At 39.7% G+C, this 24,272-nt stretch overlaps 2 protein-coding genes across 7 annotated transcripts in view; one reads left to right on the plus strand and one right to left on the minus strand.

Annotated features, from left to right (window-relative positions):
• The window catches only part of oxr1a (oxidation resistance 1a), a 157,509-nt gene extending 143,634 nt beyond the window's left edge, over positions 1 to 13,875 (plus strand). For 3 of the 6 annotated variants that reach the window (XM_042423222.1, XM_042423221.1, XM_042423223.1), the window contains 7 exons: positions 1,987 to 2,152; positions 5,318 to 5,398; positions 6,796 to 6,924; positions 8,285 to 8,437; positions 8,570 to 8,665; positions 11,286 to 11,359; positions 11,771 to 13,875. In XM_042423222.1, the coding sequence (XP_042279156.1) occupies positions 1,987 to 2,152; positions 5,318 to 5,398; positions 6,796 to 6,924; positions 8,285 to 8,437; positions 8,570 to 8,665; positions 11,286 to 11,359; positions 11,771 to 11,906 (835 nt within the window). In that variant the 3' untranslated portion in view covers positions 11,907 to 13,875. The other 3 variants (XM_042423225.1, XM_042423226.1, XM_042423224.1) reach the window with 3 other exon arrangements.
• A 1,582-nt stretch (positions 13,876 to 15,457) lies between these two features.
• Positions 15,458 to 24,168, minus strand: sqlea (squalene epoxidase a). Its single transcript, XM_042424396.1, has 11 exons — positions 23,008 to 24,168; positions 22,367 to 22,625; positions 20,645 to 20,822; positions 20,187 to 20,283; positions 19,915 to 20,028; positions 19,004 to 19,175; positions 18,415 to 18,510; positions 17,597 to 17,739; positions 17,250 to 17,346; positions 16,990 to 17,077; positions 15,458 to 16,797 (listed from the first exon to the last, which is right to left on the minus strand). The coding sequence occupies exons 1-11, from the start codon at positions 23,284 to 23,286 to the stop codon at positions 16,605 to 16,607; spliced, it is 1,716 nt and encodes a 571-aa protein (XP_042280330.1). The 5' UTR covers positions 23,287 to 24,168; the 3' UTR covers positions 15,458 to 16,604.
• Positions 24,169 to 24,272: the final 104 nt, after the last annotated feature.

The raw sequence follows: 24,272 nt of genomic DNA on the forward strand, positions 1-24,272 counted from the left end.
TTCAAAGCTAGTATTAGAAGATGGAGCTTGTATATGTTACTACTCATTGGGCCTCATGCAAGAACCACTCATACAAACAGATTCATTCTTAAAATGCACGTAAGAGTGATTAAGAACATTTGTGGCATTCACCATTTTTCTCATAGGTACGAACAAAATTTACAAGTGGTGCAGGCCTGTCGTACGTGTCATCAATAGATCGTCTCTGCCTTTCTTCACTGGAGAGAAACACTTGTTTGACTTAAAATTATAACGTCCTAATTTGAATTGTTTTGGAGTTTAAATATGATACTGAAATTAACAAAAAATTAAATCTTACTAAAAGAAACTTAATGCAAATGTATATTCTGTTTACCATATATTCATCATCATAGCTGCCAATTTACTGAAAGGTATTTTTAGATTTTATGATTTTTATTGCCATAATTTGGCACCAAAACTTCTATATTTCACTCTGACAGCTGCCTCAGTGTCTCTCTGCAGGTCTCTGTCCAGTATCATCAGACTATAATATTCTCTCCTCTAATATCTCTGTGACTGTCACATGACCACCTCCCATCACAGACAGCTTTGCTTTAGAAAGAGGTTTTTTAGCATCTAACTCCACGTCAAAGCATTCTCTCTATATTTCTGTCACAGTGCAGAGCTGCTCTGATGACACGGCAGCTGGATTCATATTTTCTAACTGCTTCAGGTCTGCTGCTACTGACGCTCCTAAATTTGTTACATGTTTGTCTGCTGCTTTCTGAAAACAGGACTTGAAACTGCACGCTGTTTTTACTATTTGTAACATTTCTGTGAATGAAACTCGCCCACAAATGGAGCGGAACATGGAGCCTTTTATTACCAATTTTAGGGGCGTTGATTATGCTAATGATGACATCTCAGGAAAACGCTTCTCCTCATGAACAGGTGGCATTCACCAGGCTGAAACCAAAGGTTTACAAGTAAGGGCAGTTGAGAGACTTTTCTGAATCTGACTTGAAACACTCGCACGAGCAAACCTCACAAAGACAAGTCAGAGCGTTTTAGGATAAAAATAATGAGGCCCATTATTTTTACTTGTTTTTCTTGGTACTGCAAGCACGCAAAAGTGCGTGGGAGGAGTGATCATAAACTGACAACACAGCGGCTCATACTCCTTTTTTCTTCAGACGTTGCTAGACTCTGTAGCTTGACCTAGATGGGAGGCGACCCGCATGATGTGTCTTTAAGTGCCCTGGCAATAGTGTGGGAAGAAAGGGAAGCTACTGAATGAGCCATACACAACCATGACACTGAATACAGCTCAACCTACTGCGTCTGCCACATCTCTTTCATGTCCACCAGCCCTAGCAACATGACACAAGCTGTGGTCTGTATTTGTTTGTGATTTTTTCATGAGCTTTGTCATACTATCATATCACATCCTAAACTGTTTACATGGTTGACATGAAAAGGCTTCTTCTTCTGTTACATGACTGGGCAGTGGGGCATGGGGAGGTGCAAACCCAAAGTCATAGAATAGGAGCAAAAAAAGGAAACGTTTCTTATCATTACCACGACACTTCACAAGAAACTGTCCATTCACTATGTATCACAAAGTTGCTCTAATCAGTGTTTTCATATTAACAATGGATCAAATCATTTTGGTTGTACGACTAATTTTCAAAACAACTACGCTCCAGGTACTTGTCAGGTGCGCTGCGCAGGGGAAACAATAAAAAGTCTTTTTCACAATCTGAGAGATGTCTTAGAAATCTCTCTTTTCATTAAACTACATGGCTCAGCACAAAGAAAAACACATTTTTGGCATAGACACAGAAAAAGGCGTCTATTCCAGAACATGTTGCTCAGCTTTAAATTTTAGCTCAAAATCCTTGGCACTGGTCTTAATATTCTTAAGATTCTGATGTAATGTAGATGATAGTTTTTGTACAAACTGTATACAGTATTAGGAAAACCAGGCTTCTTATCTCATAGTTTTGTCGGCGTCTCTTCCTCTAGGTCGGACCACCTGTATGTGTTTTTCATGCAGTGGAGCCCAGATATGTACGGTGAGGGGGTCAGGGGGATGGGACAAGAGCCTGGCTTTATGGTTGTCAAGAAGAACGAGGTGTCAGAAACCGCTGAGGACGAGCCTATCACTGACCTCAATGTCAAAGAATGGGAGGTAAGGTCTCCTGAGCTAAAACTGTTCCCTCACCTTGCCACAAGTGTACCTGTTGTGTTGTCTCAAGCCAGCCTCACAGTCATGGATTAATGAATTAGTTATCCACTATGGATTAATCCATAACCTGTGAAACCAGAATCTTACGTGGTGTATTGTAAACTTTATTGTTATATGTTAAATTACATGTTAAACAATTGTGTTAATTTGCTTCCATTATGCAGTGCTAAGTGTAAATGTATTGTGCTGATCTTGGTTTTTAATCCATCAGAACTGTGTAGTCGTCAAGCCTTAGTTTTGTATTCTGCTTCTGTATTTTGCACTTCTGTGTACTGCATTTCTTGATTTGATGATTTTGTGAACTTTAAATCACATTTAAGTTGTGTGAACACTTGCTTTGCTTGGAAATGTGCTTCTCTGAACTTCCAACCAAAGTGTTTTGCATGTTTGTGTAATTGTTTACTCTTCTCAGTCAGTGTATTGTAGATTCATCACATGTTGTGTGGCTGTCACTATAGTTGGTCAGCATTTGGCAACCTATTTTGCTGAATGGCAAAAGGCTAACATCATAATGAGTTGCTCAACATATGCAGGCAATGTAAACATTGAGCAACTTCACTTTTTTTTGGTTATGAAATCCCCAAAACCCATGTGGCACTGATGTTCAATTTTTCTTTCTTTTTTTTTTTTGGTCAAACAAACCCCTCTTTATTACAGAATGTGGAAGTAAGACTTAGGAAGCATAGATGAGGGTTGTCCATCTAGATATTCAGCCATGTGAATGTACACTGGTGCACCAAGCACAGAGTGGATGGGATTTAGTCAAATGAGATTGTTTACAAGCTTGTGGATAATGAAAAGGATGCATTCATTGTATGAAGAAATTGATACGATGGACACAGAGACCTGGATTTAAATTTTAATGTAAATGAATGATGTAGGAAACAAAATGGACTGATTTGTTTGTCCCTGGACTTCTGGCAAACAGGGGCTACATGATCCATTACATTTGAATAAGTAAATAGGAACTTGCTGCTTTACTTTGTGGTGTTGACCAAATTTAAGCAACACCTTTTTTCATGGAGCTTCAAAGATCAAAATAAGTTTTTTCTAACAAATATAGTTGTGTTGAACAAAAAGATTGACTTTTAATTTTCTTATTTATTTGTTAATTCATTTTAACTTTCCCCCTCTTTTTGTCACTCTGGGAAAGTATCGGTCAAAATCCATAAAAAAAATTCAGCAGGAGAGAGTGGTGTTACTGTCTCTTTAAATCCCTTCTGTTATGGGGTGGGATCATCGTTTTTTCCACCAATAGGGAGCTGGTTTCCCTCCTGTCCCTTGTTGTCATTGGATTGTAGTGATGTCACACAAATCACACGGCGTAAAGACCCCACTGGAAAAAATGTTTCTATTTTAGTGAAGCAGGCTGCCAGGCTACAAACCAACTCCGTCTCGGGGCTACACAGGGAGAACTTACAGGATCTGTAATGAGACTTCCCAGCTTCAACCTCGCCCAGAAAGCAAGACATGTTTTCTAGGAGGGTGAAGGACTCAGAGAAACGGCTGACCCCGAAGTATACCTGTGTATGTTCCTTGTGTCTAGTTCATGATTTCAGTCTCCAGCGATGTAAATTCTTGTTGTTGTTGTTGTTATTAGCAAGTCGCGCTAGCGAAGCTAACTAGCCTGCTAGCCCTTTAGCCGGTCCGGTCTAGTTCAGTGACTGAGGTTAAACAAAGTGGCCACTATCTCGCCACTATTTGATAGTCAGGACACAGCTCTCATCCGTTGTCTGTCCTCTTGGCACGATGTATCCGGCTGTGTGTGTCTCTGTAAGCTGTCTGAAAGTTTCCAGAGCAAGGTGGCACTTACAACATGCAGCCTTTCCACCAATTTCTTTGACATTATGTTACATTAACAGATATTTTTCAGTCACCAGATATCATATTGAGTTTATAGCTTGCTTAAATGACTGTTACTTAGCTACTTGTGATTTTATTTATCTTACTGGTCACCTTTAAATGCTGACCTTCTTCTTGACATTGATCTCTAAAGATAAAAGCTATTTGAAATGTCTTGTTAGCTTAGCCGTTTTCAGGGGACAAGTGTACCGAAGTGGGTGCCTCACTTTAGGTGAAGTGTGTCTCAGACGCATTTCTTATGAGGTCGGTAGTTTACCTTCTCTGCTGTATTATTGAGAGCTGTAAAAAAAAAAAAAAAAAAAGGCAGCTTGTTTCCAAAAAAAGTTGCTTTACATCGGTAGCAACAAGGTGAGTAAAAGATTCTCAGCTCAGATAAAAGTAATTAATTAAAGGCAGCTTATGCCATCTGTGCTCTGAGAGTGTTTAACAAGACCCCTGTCAGAAGACCTAATAATTAATGGATTTAGTTAATATAACTGTATGTGTATGTTTTTTGTGAGTTTGTTTATCTCATGCACAAGGCTTCAACTATCTATTCTGTACTGAGACACGGTGGACTATTATACGCCAACGTTAGTACAGTGGCAGAACAGAAGCAGTAGCTCTCAGTGGAGTATGCAGCGTGGGGTGTAACTTTGTTGGAATGAAGCCATGCTTAGTTGGTCATTGTGTTGGTCTGTCTGGGTTGTAGTTTTGTGGATTTTTGCTGCTACCAAACAGAGTTGTTTACTGTTCATGGACTTGGCATGGCAAGTGTTGTTGTATCGCTCAGACCTATTTTTTGTTGTGCATTCCTGCACCAAAACTTTTATTTCTGAGCAGCTTTCTTATTGACAGTAATTGTATTTTGTGTAGGTTTTTTGCATTTGGGTTGTAGAAAAATAAGGTTAATTGTCCTTTAGTTTGCTGTTGTTTCTATCCTTTGGTCTGCGAGTTAGATTCTCACTAAATAGGCTCAAATCCAAATCCAGTATGAAGTTAGAACAGCAGGTTTGCCGAATCTTGTTAATAAAACAGCATCTAATGGTGATCCTTCTGAACATATTACACAAACATGCAAAATGACTGAGTGCCCTTCACTTTTACCCAAAGTAAACTCTCAAAATTGGCCTTAAGCCAAGTCCTTTATTGAATCATAGTACTTAGTGCACACAATGCCTTCCAAAACACATCCTTCCTTCCTCATGGCAAGCAATAGAACTTGAGGAGTTTATTTTCCACCTGTTCCTGTTTTTGTACTACCAGGTAGTGTCTCTGACGGAGTACCACCGTCGGATTGATGCTCTAAACAGTGAAGATCTGCGCTCACTCTGCAAACGACTCCAGGTGCCCTGACAGCCCTGTCTGCCCCCCTTCGTCCACACCAACATGGTCTCCTTTAGGGTCCATACTGCAGGACTTTAGCAGCTGCTGCTGTTGCATACTATCCTCAAAAACACATTTCCCCATTGCTTAAAATAAACGTCATTGGTTAAGTAGGTTTCATGAGTTTTTGGGCTCACAAGACCTATTGGGCTAAATTGGGAATAACCTCCCAAGAATTTGACTGAAAACATTTTTTTTATCACTTCATTACAGTGATGAGGATTTCACGTGACAGCAGCCTTATCTCCATGTGTCAGGCTTTCCTTCTTAGACCCTCTGTCATGACATCTTTAATGCTTTAACCCACTAGATCAGTCTGGTGAACCTATAAGGTAGTTATTAGGTATTTGTGCCAGCTATAGATTTATGCTGTACGTAGGTTTTACATAGAGCATGCAGAAATGTGTGTTTTTATAGGAAATTCCCTTTTTTTCTTAAAAAGGAAAGCTATCTTTGATGCTCAAATGAGCTGTATGTAAGGAATGTGGCCTGCATGAGGACTGAACAAGAGATGGTCAAAGCATTGGAGGAAAAAGAGATGGTGTGTCAGTGAGAGGATGGAAGTAAGACTCCCCCTGACAGGTGAATGATGTTTTGTGAGGACAATGCAGGTAGGCCCTATTTGAATGAGGACTGAAACATGAGAGCATCCCAGCCAGCAGTGGCAAAGCGCTTCACAATCAGCCTCTGTTATCGAGAAAGATAAATAACCCAAACAGTCCGCTGGTCAGAGAAAATGTCAAACAGTGCAGTGCAAATTATTCATTGGGTAGATTTCCTATTCACTTTGCATTCTCCTCTCCCAGACAGTGTCTTTGCCCACTCTCCCAGTTCTGCCAATCCAATCCTAGTCATCTGGTGATGGAGAGAGGCAGGAAGATATTCAGCTGTCATCATCAAATTGTTGTATTATCAGTGTGATGCTAGAAAACACTGCGTTTATAATTTTGGCAGGAAAAGTGCTGGATTCAAAACACACAAATGTTGAAATGAGAGCTTTGTTGCTCAGGTTAGGCTATGATTAAATGCTAGTTTCCTCATGTTACCCCTCTCATCCCAGCCTTTATCCCTTATCTAGAATTCATTATTTACCACTACAGTTTCTACATTTGACCCTACTCCAGTCTCACTCAGTGTAAACATAACATCAGCCTAGCTCTGTTTCAAGTTGTAGCTTGTTAGGTGTTACTGCTCTAGATAGCCTAACTAGTTTAAACTGTTGTTTTAGTAGCCTGATATGATGCAACAAATACTGGCTATAATTGAACCCCATCCAGTATCAGTGCTTTCTGGGAGCTCAAGTTAAACCACTCCTTGTCAGTTTACATGCATCTCTGACAATAAATGTGTATTTATAGATCACCACCAAGGAAGAGGTGAACTCCAAGCATGGCACGACGTCCATCAAGACCGAGCTGGAGCCCGAAACATTCAAACCCAACCTCAGAGAACCCAGCGATCTCCTGGAGGCCGACCAGATAGAGAAGGTAGACGCTGCAACACTACGCACACACAACCCTCTACAAAGCATATCGTTTATGTAACATATATGCATTTTCCATTCAAGATGTAGCTTTTGTTGTGTCATGTGGCAGACTTGAATGCTATCATGCAAAAACAGAGGACTCACTGGTTATTTCACTTTCAAATTTGGTGCATGTTAAACAAACTAAGTCATCCATTCCTGGACCACCCTTATTTTACAACATTGTACTTGGGAAGTAAATGTATTCACGGCTGTAATAACAATGAGACATCTGCCCACTGCACATCTACTTTGCGTTAGTTGCTGGTGGGTGGAGGAATATATTCTACATGAATAGTATTTATAGACAGAGTCGTAGCATGTAGGTGACCTGATGACTCCTCACATCAGGTACAGAAACCAGTAACCAACCCTAACAGGTAACAACAAGTACTGTATATATGATTCATGATCACAGAAGAGAACATGTACTTTATTATATGCTGCATTATTTAAAATTGATGTGATTTTAAGTAATTTCATCAACATTAAGTCTCACAAATAATCAAAGGCAAAGAATGTAGCTGTGGGATACACCCATAAAGGGAAATCTCTGTCACTAACTTTTTATGTTGTTGGAAACGTGGTGTATACCTTGGAGGCATTGTGGGTTAATGCACACACACCTAAACACACACGTGTCTCCAAATGAGTCCCAGTTGGCATATTGACCAATAGATTGCCAATTGCGGCTTCCTTTTAATCACCCTGAGGACGTAGCTGGGAGCTTAGACCCGGCTCACAGCGGTGCAGAGGTGAGCCAAATCGGGGCTCATCTGCTCATGGCAACGTTTCCAGCCCGCTGATTACACGACCTGCTTTAGCTCCACCACAGGAGGATGTGCTGAACCAACAAGAAAAGAGCAAAGCGTTTAGAGACTGATGAATTATTGGAGAATGAACATAACGTTGAAAGGTCTTTGTTCCACACAGCAGAAATGGTGCAGCAGAATTCTGTAAAAAAAGTTGTCACTTTAATTCCATGTTTCAGGCAGTGTCTTGTTTTATCTGGCCATTAAAATGAAGCATACACTGCACTGCTAGTCCAGCGCGTTTGCGGGCTTTATCTCCCTATGCACCACAGCCGCTGTTAATCCTTAAGGCTGTCAGCAGCAGGCTCTCTCAGGGAGTGCTGGACCTCTCTTTCTCCTGAGACGGCTCTTGGTGTTTGGAGCCCTGTTACTCCTCTATAAACGCCAGACGGTGTTAAAAGGTCACTGCAGATGTAATTGAGCATTGGCGGCTGTGGCCTTTCAGTGTTTCATTTCCTTTCTCTTTTTTTTCACCTCCTTTTTCTTTATTATTTCCCTCTCTCCACACAGCTTGCCAAGAATCTCCCACCACGGACCATCGGGTACCCATGGACGTTGGCCTTTGGCACATCAAAGCATGGCATGAGCATTAAGACACTGTACAGAGCCATGCAGGGCCAGGATACCCCAGTGCTCATGGTCATTAAGGACAGCGACGGCCAGGTAAGCTGCAAATTCAACAGAAACATACTGTAGAGGTTTTACTGTAACATAAGTTTCTCCTAACTTTCCTATTGAGGTTAGAGATGTTCCTAGTAGACGGTAATCAGTTTCTCTTGTGTTTTGTTTCTCCAGGTGTTTGGTGCGTTGGCATCTGAGCCTTTTAAAGTCAGTGATGGCTTTTATGGCACCGGAGAGACCTTCCTCTTCACCTTCAATCCAGAGTTTGAGGTACACTGCCCTCCTCTGCTTGAAGATGTTGGATTTCTGTTAAATATAACGTTTTCTGAAATTTAAATTAAGTTTTAGATTTAGACATTAGATAAGCAGGGGGTATTTTTTAATATACAATATACTTAATGCTTAGAGGACACCAAGAAGAACTGATCTATGTATGGCTGTTATTGCTTTAAAGTTGCACTAATCAATATTGTAATATGAACAATGGGTCAAATCACTGTGTGTAATGTGGAAGGGTTTGCTGGTAGTGACAAACCCACAGAGTATTATTACTCACCTCAGCTCTACAGGGCTTTTTAGCTTCTTTTAGCTCATTGTTTTGGTTTTACACTCTGCGTCTTTGCTGTTTTGGTTCACTCTCAGCAGCTGCAGAAGGAAGTTGCTTTCAGGGGAAACGCTATGAGAAAGCCAAATGACAAACTAAGTTAGTGACTAGCTGGTGAACACAGTGAAGCATTTGGATATTTTTCTCAGGAGTTAGTGGAGTCAACAGAGTAAAAAGAGAGTGAATATTGAACATTCATCGGGTGCACAGAAACATGACTCCAAATGAATATTTATGTTGCTCTGTGTCTGCTGGATGCATAAATAAGCAATTGTTTGCTTACACGTTTGACATCTGAACTTTATAAGGTGATAATATGTCAGTGTTGTTTTCACAGATTTTTCCATGGCCCCCAAGTAGCCAAAAGGTCAATTAATACTGCTGTAAAAGCAGACACATTTCTAACACCACACTGTTGTGTGGAACTGAAAACACTCTAGAAAAAGACTGTCTGAAGCAAAGTGTGTATACTTAGTGCAGACTTTAAACAGCTGTGTAATTTACTAATTCATTGCTAATGTGGCAAAATAAAAGAATGAGACTTGAGTGTAGTGCAGTACACCATAGAACATATATACTGCAAACATGCTCTCATAGTCACATGCTGTTCTTAATGCATGTGACACTCAAACACATTCTGCTGCCCATACATGCAGTGATAAACATCTTTCTATCCACATCTATAACATCCTTATACATGATACAGTTACATGATTGTCTTTCTTTGTAAATTACTCTAAAGCCTCACAACTCAGTGGTGTTAAGTGTTTCGTAACTTGCCTTCTCTATTATGCTCTCGTTGCCTCAACATTGAGCTTTACACTAAATGGATTCCACCCAGGGACACTGAGATGAAAAGGCTGAAAGAAATACTTTGGGCCTCATTCACAAACAGTGCTAATGCACAAATCTGAGTTTAAACCGTGAAAACTTAAACATTTCAAGCACAAATCCAGGATTCATCAACATGTTTACCTGAATTTGTTCTTACCCTGTGAACAAATTTAGAACAGCCTTAGACCATGCCTACGCACAAATCATAAAAAATGATTGGGTCTAAATATACAACATTTAAAAACATGAAATTGCTAATAATACACCATTTATTTACTAATTATAAAATGAATAGCTAAGATGTCATTCATAAATCATCATTACATCATAGATGTAATGAAATTATTAATATATTAATATAATTCCAACTTTTAGATGAGAATAGCTTGTATATCTGAATTTCCTTATTGGAATGTGACAGCATCAGATGTGATATATGCAGCTGGTTAAGCAGCAGCCTGTTCAGTGTCCTCACAGCCTGACAGTTCAGTAGAGGTACAGGGACGACGCTCTGCTTTCACTACATCACAACCTGTTGTGGACAGAGATGAAAGACGATGCTCACCTGGCTCAGCAGTAGATATTTATTTCAAACAATTCCACAGATCTACAAATTTACTAACTTTTTATTTTGTTACAAACGTAGTGCATGGTAGTGGTGCAACAGTTATGCAGGCTGTATACAGGATTCACAATCAGGCTCCAAACGGTTGGGCCATTAACATGTTTACTAGCAAAATCTGCATTTTCTGGCTTCTACTTCTGAAACTATTGTTTGCATTTCACAAGCAGTAAAGTTTTTCTACATTTTTACCATCACAGCCCTCTTTGCAATGATTGACAGCTCTCTCCACTGCTGCATCGCTTTCCTTATATAGAGAAATGGGGGCATGGTAGTATGCTTATTATCCATAGCGGGCATGCGCCTGTCAGTTGAGAATGATTCTGATTCACTAACATACACACGGTGGTAAGATCAAAATTGGCCAGAGTGCACATGTCATGAATCCAATGGTAGTTTTGTGTGCACACTTATCTTGTGCGCAAAGAACATTTCTAGCACTAGTGAATGAGACTGCACCAGTTTTTCTCTGGATTGTCTCATTTTTCCATAAACAAATGTTTTGCCTTCAGAAGAATTGCTAACATCACAATCACAATGGTCAACTAAATGTCTGAATACAATCCAAACCCAGATTCATCTGACTTGCTCTAAACATAGTTGACATCAGAGGACTTTGACAGGAATATAGAAATCTGATGATGAGACATTTCCTTTGAGTGTGTCTGATAGCTCTAACTGAATTTTCAGATGTTGATTCGGGATCCTCCCACTGCGTTTGTTCTGTTCTCTTCAAGATAAAGAGTATTGAATAGAGAATATTAGATTATGTCAATACTGAATATGTCATGAAATATCTTCTAATATATGCTCTATTGTGTCTGCAACAGGTGTACAAATGGACAGGTGACAACATGTTCTTCATCAAAGGAGATATGGACTCCTTAGCTTTTGGTGGAGGCAGGTGAGCTCAAGCTGCTTCTCAAGCTTTATGACAAAAATGCAACTTTTGTAGCAACATTATAAAGTTATTATTAGTCTCTGTCATTGAATCTGATACAGTGTGAAAGTGCAGTGTGACATCCAGTATCCTGACAGATGATCATTGACTGTGCAGTGAAAGGACGGGGTTGGTTTGGGAACCAAAGGACCATTTTTTATGATAATCTAAAGATATGCAGTGATATGTCAAGCAATACACTTTCAAGTTAGGTAAAGTAAAATAATGCTATTAAAAAGTGTGATATGCTGCAGTAGCTGCTCTCATAGTGCAAAAGTAAGTTTGGTTCCCAGTAAAGATGCTACAGAAGATGTGAACCTGGAGAGAAGTTTGTGGCCACCTGATTTAAGTTCATTTTCCTTTCTTGTCTTTCAGTGGTGAGTTTGGCCTGTGGCTGGACGGAGACCTTTACCACGGCAGGAGTCACTCCTGTAAAACATTTGGGAACCCCATGCTGTCAAAAAAGGAGGATTTCTATGTGCAGGACATAGAGATCTGGGCTTTTGAATAACAAGACAGTGCACCACAGGGAAAGTCCTGCAAAAGGGCAAACCAAGGAGTCCTCCTCCTTAGAACTATGGCAACGTCCCAAACCTAACTGCACATCACCAGGGCTCCCCAGGGTGGAAGCCAGCTATCGGATGCTTGTTGTGCATTACTACTGCAGTTATTACGGAGCTTTTTTTCTTTGTGAAAAATTACCTTTGTGTGTATCTTGTTACAGCCTTGTGCAGCCTCTTTGCAGAGTAGGGGGGAGTGTGTAAAGCAGTGAAAATCATGGTGAAAATACAGTGAGATGAGGTTGCATCCGAGGGATGAAGAGAGGGAAGCAGGGAAGGAGAGAAAGGTAAAAGGGACCATCGGGCCTTGAAGAGGAAATGACCATCGGAGCTCCTCTCACCTGAGAGGTGGTGAAGATGATGGTGGCTGAGGTTTGGGACTGCTGTGAGAAGAGAGAACTGCCCTACTGGTCCAGATTGTGCATCTGAACTTTACAGAACCTCAAGGAATCCCCAGCACCCTCTCAAACCCCCTAGAACTTTGTTCATTCAGTAGGATGTTACTCACTGTGCTGTCAGCCTTGACGGAGAGAGACCCAGTTAGAGGAAGAGAAAGGCAAGCTAACAAAAAAGCTGAACACATTCCATTACTCTTGATGGTGGTGGAGTGTCTGGTTTGTGGTAAAACACCGATTTACAAAATGCATCAGCAGCAGGATACGATGACACTTAGCTCAGAGAAGAGAATATTTGCTGTGGGGGGGGGACAGGTGAGTCTTTTTACAGTACAGTACAGTTTTGGGTTGTCTTCTGAGGCTAAACTATAGAGTATTGTGTATTGTAGTCCTCCTGTTGTTCACTGTCATAGCACACCATCTGAAAGCACATAGCTATAATCAGATCACCCATCGTCGTAATGTTCTGTTCAGTGGGTGTACGTGTGAGTCCAGCTAACACCAGCTCCTCTCGCAGGATGCTGGCTGTACTGTTTGTAGACAGTAACGTGTTGCAATAGATTTGTGGAATATGCAAATAACTGTCATGTGACCTCAAATACCCGCAGGTCGTGGCACTTTTGCCGCCACCTGTCGCTCTTTCAAGAGAGAAACTTGTAAAGCTTTTACGTCTTGATACACAGTTGCTTTTCTGGGTATCATTTGAAAAGCCTGAGACGTGGTTAACTGTTTTACATGCATATATGACAATTATATATTGGTATATATGATTATATATGGATTTATATAATCATATATATTTTGCTGTTAAGTGTGACAGTGATCTATTTGTGCTGATATTTCAGCTGTTACAATATAATGTATATTACCCTGTAAATTAATGTTAAAATAGTAGATTTGTTCCATATATATATATATACACATACATATATATATATATCTATATATATATATATGAAAATGCTATATAAATATACATATATATAATAAAGTGTGGATTGGTGGGTTGCTTCTAGCACTTTAATCTGGTGTAAAAGCGTCAACGCCAGGTTCTTAGATTCTCTTAGCAGTAGCTGTACAGTACTTTTTTGTTTAGATCATTAAGATGTTAACTGTTAGTAGAAAGCTTGCTGCTACCAATATCAATAAGGGTATGCCCTAATGCTCTGTGTGTCTAAAAAGGAGGATTACTTAAAGGTAGGAAGGGGGGTTGAACTTGTATAAACACGGCAGCAGGGCTCGGTTTCTCTCCTCATGTGGCTGTCAGGTGAGTCTCAGTCAGGTAGGTATGCAGGCAGGCAGACTGACTTCTGACAGGCAGATGATGGCAGGTGAAGGGAAGAGAGTACAGTGCGTAACCCTCCCCCAATGAGCTTTCTTCCCCCCTTTCTGGTCTTCCACACCAGTATTTGTGTCCTTGTGGAGAGTCACAAAGAATAATATGGATAATTCTTCCAATTATTTCACCAGAATACAATGTATCAGTGATGTATAAATAACAATAAAGCTGAACTAATTGTTGTAACCTGGGATATGTCTGAATTTGTCATGCTTCAACCTTTACTTAGTTACTTTTTAACATTACAGTCAGTTAATAGCCTAATAGAAGTATTAAGTGTTTTATCCTTCGTGGAGTCACTACTTCTGGACCATGTAGTTCCTGGTATATGGGGAATGACTACAGAATTTCACAGTGTCAAATTAATAGATTTTTAAACCGTTGTTAAAGATACTTTATAAATTCATTTAATTAAAATCACATCAATAAAGGCATTAATAGTTTATTTTAGGTAACACACTGCTCACGCAACTCAAAGTGACCATGAAATGGAAACTAAATGTGCAAAGAAATAAATGGAATATGATAATCAGACAGGTGAAAATTTTTAAGTCTTTTAAGATTAATTTTGTATTCAATGAAATTTATCATTTAAAGACCTAAATCTAATGATCATTTTAATATTTTGTTTACTTTGACATTTCTACTGTCTCATTTAAATGCAATTTTATTTCCTCAACATATAATTACTCAAATGTATCAGTTTATTAATGGATTGTTATTAAACACTGTAAAAGTCTAATTATTTTAGTGGCATACTACAGACTCCATACAAGCTACAACTGAACGTGTCATTTCAATGACATTTGGAGACTCAGTAACTGAACATGGTTTGATGTTTACATACAGGAATGTGAGAAATGGTCAAAAAGCCTGTATTTGTTTTGCCAGGTCTCTCTACACAACAGTATTCCACATCTGAGAGGGAGCCTGCCTGCTTGCCTGTAACAGAGTTCCTGTGGTCATTGAAAACCCTTGAAATTTACATCTTCAGTGACCTTAAAAGAGTCTCTTGACTTTTGTAGATGAAATATTCCACCAAGCTCACCAGTGGGCCTCTCTGTGTTAGTGAAAACACCTCATATCATGGAAACCCCACTGTTGATTATCAGTGTTGATGTAGCTACAGTTTAAAACTTATATCAAAAGGTGATTTGATGAGGCTCTATGTTATCAGCTGATGTCACCGGCAGTATATACATTTTAGATTTTCATTTCATCCAGCAAGTCCTTTTAAGTCCTTAGATTATACACACAAGTATGGGCCCCGCTTTGATCAGTGGCCAACAGCTACATTTGCTGCAATATAATTTTAAAAAAGTTTTCAGCATTTAGTATTCCTCTGGATGTAAAAACCTCCAATAAAAGATTAATGCCAAAACTAATTTTAAAAACTCAGCTTTCATTGTGCTCCAATAAAAAATCTCCTGAATTTCAAAGCTACAGAACAGCAGTGACTTAATCCAGTCTATTGAGAGCCGAACTGTTAGAGGCAGGATAATAAACTGGGCTTTGATTGAAACAGGATGAAATCCTTCAGCTGTGAGTGAGCTCCATCTAATGGTTGCATGTGTAAGTGTTGGTCCGCTATTGTTAAATTCACTTTACACTTACTTGCTGGTTTGCTCATTAACTGTCCCATGGGTCTAATCAATCCTTAATAGTAGATGATGTACTATCAGTAAAATTAATTGTGTAATTATACAAATTATCCAATAACAATTTATCAGGGGAAACCTGCTCTAAAACCAGTAAACTGAAACACAAGTCTGGTTTGTTATGTATGTTTTATTTAATGGCCCATCAAGCCCAACACAACAGAGCAGAGCAGCTGTGGTGATTTACAGTTCAGGAGCTCCTAGTCTGTGTCAGCTCAGGAGAAACAACACCTGAGCATCATCTGTTGACTCGGTCCTGATTTGAGCATCATTCCTTCCATCTCGGGTCCCAGTTAAACCCAAACATCCCCCCAGGCATCACGCTGTGTCAAGTCTTTACTGACATCCAGCAGGACTGAAAAAGTGCAGGGATCATTGTTGGGTTCTGGGATTATAGTCTTGTCAGCTGCACCGTCAGCATGTTTCAGACTGACTGTAGGCACCAAAATGTGTTACAAAAAAAGTCCCTTATTGCAATATATAAAGATCAACAGTCACAGAGAGAAAGGCAGGAGATGATCCTCTGAGCAAACAGTGTGAACACATAAAGTCGTGCAGACATTTCTCAACTAATAAGGCTGAAAATGTACAAGAGAAGTATCATTTTGTATAAATTACAACGTTAAGATAACTTTTTAGAAAGCTTCTGTCTTATGACATCCCATCATCAGTGCTTTAGATTCACAATTATTCTTGTATTAACGTACATCATCATTACAGAAGGATCCTCATATTAAATACAGCCCAAATTAGCTCTACAAGAAAATATACCAGCAGGAAAGTGGCTTTATCTCAAAGTCATTATTAAGAAATTCGGATGCCATGTTCCACATGGCAATTATACAAGGCAGGAATAATTCCACAGCACTGAATATTCAGTGTAATTCAGGGTGTGAGCTAATATACTGAACGTTACAAGCCTCGAGCATAAAACTGTGGGCAAGCACAAACAGCTACACCAAGGCATTGATGCAAATATTTCCAAATGGAAAAAGGCAGTAAACAGGACATAAAGACAATGGCAACATCTCCAGCTGTCAGTAAGGCAGGGGCATAAGATAGAAAATCCTCATTGGTAAAATCATTAAGTTTGAGATGACAACAGTGCCTTATTCAGTGGTTGGACAAACATGACAGCTACTGAAAAATACCAACGTTTGTTTTGCTTTTCCTAATTAAGCCATACAGCTCATATAGAGTTTGGTCTATGTGTGTCCAGATGTAATACAGCATGTACAGATTTCCATATGAAGCTCCTCAGTACACCAGGTACTTGAACTCAGAGTAGATGAGGGGAAACATGACCGTGCAGGCTCGGTAGAGGATGGCTCCGCTTTTGAATAAAGCTCGGGGTTTGGTGCTCCAGGACTCGGACTTGAAGTTGAAGTAGATCGCGTACACCGCCACGGCGAAGAAGTGTCCAATAAGGGTCATTGGTTTGGGCGTCAACCTGATGAAAGTCAAGATGTTATTAGTGCATCAACATTTTCAGTCTCATGTACTTAAATTTGCCTTTAAAGGAATGGTTTGACATTTTGGGGAAGTGCGCATATTCAATTTCTTGTGTGCACCATGATGAGGTATAAAAAGACTACAGTTCTTTCATTCTGCATAATCATGGAGCACATTATTTATTGCTTACACTGAGAGGAGTCCAATAGGCCCAGCGATGCACTGTCCACCAAGCTTGAAGTACTGGAAGCAGGCTTTTCTCAGCTCATGCAGAGAATCTGGTCAATCCAAAACAGCCACATGGATATGATGAGAAAATGACCATTATTTTCTGAATGAAATAAATTCTGGTTTTGCTTATTGAATGCATAATAATAATTAGTATTTCTAATTCTCTGTCATTGTTTTCTATGTGTCATTAGATGCAGGCTGTGATGGGCAGAGACTCACTGTCGGTGGCTGCAAACAGCTCATACAGGGCCTGGGCCAACACATTCACCACAAAAGAATGTGATGACTTGCGTTCCCAGTGGAATTTTTTCTTTGCCTATTGAGAGGAAGAAAAAAAAGAGCTTAGTGTAATATTGTACACCGGTCTGCAGTCCCTCACCTACAGCAGAGGGAATAACAGGCAAATGTGATGCACTATAAGCTCCAAATAACTTCTGCTGGCTGGCATACAGTATGCAAGTTGCTTCTAATGTTGCAGAAAAAATATTTGTTTGTATTTTATTCATTTTTAGAGAATTTGTATCATTTGAATCCTGTCAATGTTCTCCAAAAGGTCTTGTGTTCACCTGCAGCATGGCGCCGTCATCGTACAGATCCGGGATGTTGTTGAGCAGACTCCTCCAGATGCGAACGTCGTTGAGCGCGACGCTCATCCCTCCTCCCGTCAGAGGGTGCCTCATGTTGTAAGCATCGCCCAGGAGAAGCACGCCTGCAGACGACACACTGCTGTTTGTCTCACATCCAAAACACATCACTAATTGTTCTTCTGTTTTGTTTTGTTTTTATAAGCTCAGAACTTTGTAATCTTCCAACGAATGTCAAACACAGTGAGCAGGATGAAGTGTGAAAGACAGCTTTTAGTGTTTAAGTTTGTCATCACTCCTTACATGACATACACAGTCTGTTTCAAAAGGAATAGTTTGACATTTTGGGAAATACACATTTAGTTTGTTGCTGACAGTTAGATGAGAAGTTTGATACCACTCTCACTGTCAAGAATGGTATTGATCTTCTCATCAAACTCTTGGCTAGAGAATGAATGAATGTATTTCCCAAAATATCAAACTATTCCTTTAAATGTAAGTGTGGTTCTATCAGCCAAAAAAAGATTCAGCATTTTTTTTTAGTTTATCCATAAAACAAAGTACTTGGGGACCCTTGGGGAAAAATATGCATTTATAACAGTTTTTCAATTTAACCTGAAACACAGACTAATTGCAAATTAGATGACAGCCAGGAAAGTGTTTCACTTTCTTTCATCATGCAGTAATGACCAAAGGGAAGCACTTCTTTCCAAGACATGCATCACACTGTACACAAGCTGAAATCAGTTCAACAGATTCCCTCTGACCACCTCCAACAACAGTCAATAACACTTCAGTACCTGGCTTGTTGACAGGGGAGGGGGGGAGGAAGCTGGCAGGCATGGACCTGAGTCGATCGTTCTGTAGCGCCACCATGAAAGGCTCCTTTAAATGCTCTGAAGGAAGGAGAGAAAGAGAGAGACCACAGGCGGTCGATCACTCAGCTGGCTCTGGGGATGAAAACCCAAAAGGTGCATGCTGGGTACATGCACAGGAAGAAAAAACCTTTTCTTTGGTGTCTGAATGTACATTATCAATGCATCAGTGTGACTGACTCCGCCATTTCAGCTGGACCTCTGTCAAGGTTAGCAGAGCTGGTGCTTTGATACTGTGGCTTTGATATTTCAGCATGAATGTCAAATCCTTCAACTGCACCTTCCTTGGCTGATCACACAACAGCACAGGAAGAAATCTGGATATATTTCTAGCTGCCAAGACTCGGCATGATCGCTTGATAAAAAAAAATCTTTCCAAGAGGAGGATTTTCAAATAATCTAGTTACAAACTTTGATCATTTATCACGCTACAGGAGCTCATCCTCAAGCCAAAAGGTCATTGTTCATTAGAGATAATTATAGCCATTTTTAAAGTGATATTTCCTTCTTTTACCTGGCAGCTGCGGGTGTATTTTCTCTGCCATGTACTCTAAGAGGTTGCGTGGCATCTCCCCCCTGATGTCCACAAGCACTCTGGTGTGTGAGGAGGAGATCTGATAGATGAGCACGGGGCTCGGATTGGCCAGCACCAGCTCAGCATGGTTGGATTTAAACTGGGGACAATCCTGAGGAGAAGCAGAGTGAGAACTCAGTGATGGATATACATGTCCTCATTCCAGTTCAGTTTACACAGTGATCTATTGGATTGAAGAAACCTTGTTTTAATCAATATCTGGAAACTTTTTATTTCACTACAGGTGGTATTTAGAATCGATAAAGGTCCATTTGTAAGGTTTGCACACATATTTGATTTCCTACATCACACTGCACTTTTAAATGTCATGTAACAAAAGGTAACCATGAAGTCATTGCACAAGAAAACAGTAAGACAGACAGAAATAACAGACTGTTCAACACTTACATTATATGGAATACCCTCCAATTTGATATACAATTCCTCCTATTTATCATTTATTAACAAGAATATAAACATTTAATAACACACTATGATGTAGTTGTAGCAGATATAAGGTCATTTCACTGATACTTATATCTGCTTACAACTAGATTATAGTGTCTTATAAACCATTCATTAAATGTTTATATACTGCTTATAAATGCTTAATAGGGGGACTTAAACTTAAGTGTTACTGCACAGTTGAACCTACTGATTAAGGGGATTTCTGGAAATATTTACAGTTAAGGTGCAGTGTGGGATCTGTCTTTGGGCTTAACAAGAAAACTGAAAGATTTGAGGATTGTGTCCAGATAAAATTAAATTTCCGTACTTTTGAATGTTGTATGATGCCAAACTTATATGAAAAAAACCCTTAAACACTTGACAAAACAATAATAAAACTGTACCTTCATCAGGCATCCAACAAAGTGAGAAGACGTGCGAGCTTTCCCAGAAACCAGACTCTTTCTGAATTTGGAGAAACAGCCATCAGCCACTATTGTGAGAGCTGCACGGATTTCCTACAGGACACAGGAGCACACAGTCATCATCTTCACAATCAGACTCTTAACACACTCTCTGCACCTAAGGCAGGATTTCTTTCCATGAGAGAAGCTCAGAATTAGAAGGTTTTTTAGCAGCTTATTCAACATGTACACACAGAGTTTCCTCTTCTCACCTTGACGTCTCCAGTTTCTTTATCCTTGTAATGGACTCCGGTTACACAGCCGTCCTCTTCCTCCAAACTGGTCACAGTGCCTTCTACAACTGTGACACTGGGGGGTGCAATTAGACAGTTAGAAATATAATTTCCATATGCCAGCACAGCAGAGGAAACATGGAAAGGTACTACTGGTCACTTTATGACTAGTTTCTTAAGCATTAGAGCTTTTTCAGACACTTTTAAAAGATAAAAATACATTGAACCAACCACTGATCATCTCCCCCATTAAAATAAATCTATCTATAATCTATACTATTCATTGCATCCAGTAGTTTTACTAGTCATGTATTTGCTAAATATATGAGCACCATTTGAACACAGCATAGATGTTAAATGGTCCCTCAGGTTCCTTCAGTGTTATCCCATTAGCCAGTTGGCACATAAATTCTGTTTTTCACGACTCTACTACTCACTTTGGCTCGGCCAGGGCGGCTCTCCTCAGGCCCATGATGAATCGACCGTGATGGAAAGCCCGTCCGCACTGGATGCTTTCCTCCTCCTGAGGGTAAGGGATCTCCACCTCTGTGCCGCTCTCCATGTCATGGATCACATAGCCGTTGACCAGATGGGCATCCAGACCCTCCACCGAACCTGAGGGCAAACACGAGCAACAGGTTACAATTTGACAGCACACATTCATTATTCATCCAGTTTGCTGCTGCTGTTCACGTGTTTCTGATTTAATGGAACAAAGGTTAAAAGCTACAATGGGCATTTGATGAAAGGGTGCAATTTTAATCCATTAACTTAAAAAGTTTCCCCCTTTTTATCCCCTCAAGTAGCTTTAAGGTTGGAAAAATCATCTTATTTTACAGTCTGACAATCATGCATCTGCAAATGTAAATGTAAACTATCATGTAAATGTTTTATTAAGTCTTTTCAACATTCAAAACTTGCAACCAGTAAGATGAGTTTTTTGAAAGTATGCTGTATAAACATGATGGAAAAAATCCTAATAATAAAGATGTTACCATGGTAATAAAGGAGGTTTTCAAAAATCATGGTGATCACTGCAACTCATTAGCATACTGATGACCTCAGGCACACTGTAAGGCCCTATGAACTCACTAAAATATATACGATTTACATTTATTTGGTCAGACTGGAGGGTTGTTTTGGGGGGGGAGAGGATGAGGTTTGAGGAACTCATACAAAATAATATCATTGACTGTATAAAATATTAGGAACACTGATGTTTTTCATAATTCATAATCATAATACCATTACACTTATCTTTTTTCATAAGTGTGATGGTACGGTGACTGCAAATAAAAGCCATTATCTCATATGGAATTTCCTCATTAAAACTATACTGACCAAAAGTAGGAGATGTAGATAAGTGTAGATAGGTTTTTAAGATTTTACAGCCCCTGAAAACTTTTCAAATCTTAAGTATTTCTCTATAATATTAAATATGTACAAATAAATAAGCAACAATCAAAGTTAAAGTTCATAAAAAAACAAGGATCCTTAGTTATGTCCAACACTTTGGTTCAGGCTGAAATATCTTAACAATCATTTGATGGATTTCCATTAAATTTGGTACAAACATTCGTGTCACCCTCAAGCTGAATTCTATTAATGTTGGTGATCCTCTGACATTGTGAGTATGTTAGCATGCTGACACTTAGCACCACTGTGTCTGTGTACAGCCTCACAGGGCTGCTAGCATGCATTCTTATTTAAGAGTTTGACGCTCAAGCTAATCTGCTTCATCAGGGCTGTGTACTGTAGGTGTGGTTTATCTGATTTGACTGACAGTAATGGTATCATAAGCAAACAGCCAAACAACCAATCATCAGATTTTGATTAAAGTATTGCTTGATTCTGATTGGTGCATGTCACATCTCCTTTTTCCAACTGAGCCTTGCCCACTTGAAACCGGTCAGATGTACACAGCCAAAACTAAAAATACAGAATTTCTTATGTGTGATAAGCAAAACTGTTTCTAACTTTGGCAGAAAATAGTGTGTTGATGTGGAACCCTTGTGCTCATTTTTTAAAGGTGGTTGAAAAAAATGTTTTTTCAGGGCCTTTAACCTCTATCACAACTAAGCAGAGGCAGAGCTATCTCACAGTTTGTCCATTCAGAGTATGTTTGCAGGTCACCAACAACAGCAGCTTCCACCACTGACCTTCCAGTCCCAGCTCTTTGAGAGCTCTGTAGCCTCCAGGTTGCAGCAGCTCCCCCACTATCCTGTCAGGCTCCTTCAGGTCCCTCTCCACCACCGTCACCCTCCTGCCATCCCGTGCCAGGACTGCCGCCATTGCTGAGCCCAGGACCCCAGCCCCTACTATCACCACATCTGGCTCTTGTGCCATGGAGGAGCCACTGGTGGCGACACTTTCTGAAGTGGAGGCCTCTACATCCACCCTCTTCCTGGTTCTCCGGCTCTGAAGTGAAGAAAGAGAGGTGATATAATAGAAGGAAGTGAGACAGAAGCACTCATCATACACACAGTCCGAATTCAACTGGACTGTAAAGTAAACACTGGAAAATGTATTTTAGAAAACTTAATATATCTATCTCAATAGTGATAGATATCAAAAAATATATATTGGCTATTATTTCACATAAATATATAACATTTACAGCACTTATGTTAAACTAAAGGAGGCATGAATAAAACCATAGGTTCTTGTATTCATATAAATATACAAATTGTATATTCACGCAAATTGAAAACCGAATAATACATAAAAATATTCAAACATTTTTTTATATAATTTGCATTTTTAAAAATCTGTCTTTGTCTTCCTTTGTTCAGTGTCTTACCTTTTTACAGTTGTTCTCTGCTTTCTCGCTCCTCTGTGTTGAAGTTTGAGGGATGAAATGGTTGATAACAGGTAAAAAAGACAAGAGGCTCAGAAATAAATGAAAGACCTGAGAGACTCTGAGCTTCTGGCCATGAAAATACCTGACATATGAGAGCAGCAGCCCGACTGTGAGAAATAAGGCTGCGGCCATCACCAGCTCTTTGTGAGTGAAAGTCAAGACTGAGTCGGATTTTTTGTACAGATATGTGAAGCTTGCTATTCCCAGGAAAGTCCACATCTTTTTGGATGTAAAAAAAAGTTTTTAAAAAAATAAAAAAAATTCAAACTGATGGTGATGGTGAAAGAGCAATACTGAGAAGCAGGTTTTCTTTAAGCTGACCAAAAAATCACCATGCACTAAAAATAATTAATAATTTTTCTTCATCGGGATATTGTTTCTCAGGTGCTCCAAAATCAAGTCAACCGAGCCAAAATAAACTGTTACTTCAGTGCCTCATGATAATTTGTTCACCAGCAGACAGTCGGAGCGATGCTGCATATTTTATGCTAATGAGAAAGACGGACTACTTCGGATTCGGTGGTTTCACATCCCGCCTCCTTTACAGCTCAACCCTCCAATCAGGAGTGACGTGCCGGTGAGCAGAGCTCACGCTATCCACCGATTGGACAACCGCAGCGGCACTCGGCCTCCCTTCGGCCGCTGATTGGACAGCTGACTGGCAGGATAGTAGTATGATGTGATGTCAGTGGAAAGGTGCGTGTTTCATATTTTAGAGGCTGAATGATAGGAGGACCTGGACCAAAGATAGTTCATACTGGACAGGATGAATCACTCTGGAGTACTAACCTGGACCATCCCTGGGTCTGTTTATCACAGGCGCTCTACTACTCCATTTTATCTCAGACAGGGATGGCAATCTGTTACCATGGCAACTAAAGTTGTGCATAGGCCTACTGAAGAAAATCTCAATAATTAGTCAAGAAATAAAAGTAGAAATTTTAGCAATATGTGTGCAGTCGTTGTGTTTGAATTTAAACCTAATAAATAATCGATGTTTGTAACAGAAGAAACAAGTGTCACATCTGCTCATGTTTACATTCAGGCTCATATATCTCAGTCTCACACTGATGGTGTCCAGAAAAGGGTCCAGAGTGAGAACTCTTTCCAATGCCCAGTGGTAAAATAAAGCTAGTGTTTGGAAAAGTCAACAGCTCTGTCATAATGTATGTGGATATGAACAACCAACTACACATACTGTACTG

This window comes from Thunnus maccoyii, chromosome 10 (genome assembly GCF_910596095.1).
Source record: "Thunnus maccoyii chromosome 10, fThuMac1.1, whole genome shotgun sequence".
NCBI lineage: Eukaryota > Metazoa > Chordata > Actinopteri > Scombriformes > Scombridae > Thunnus > Thunnus maccoyii.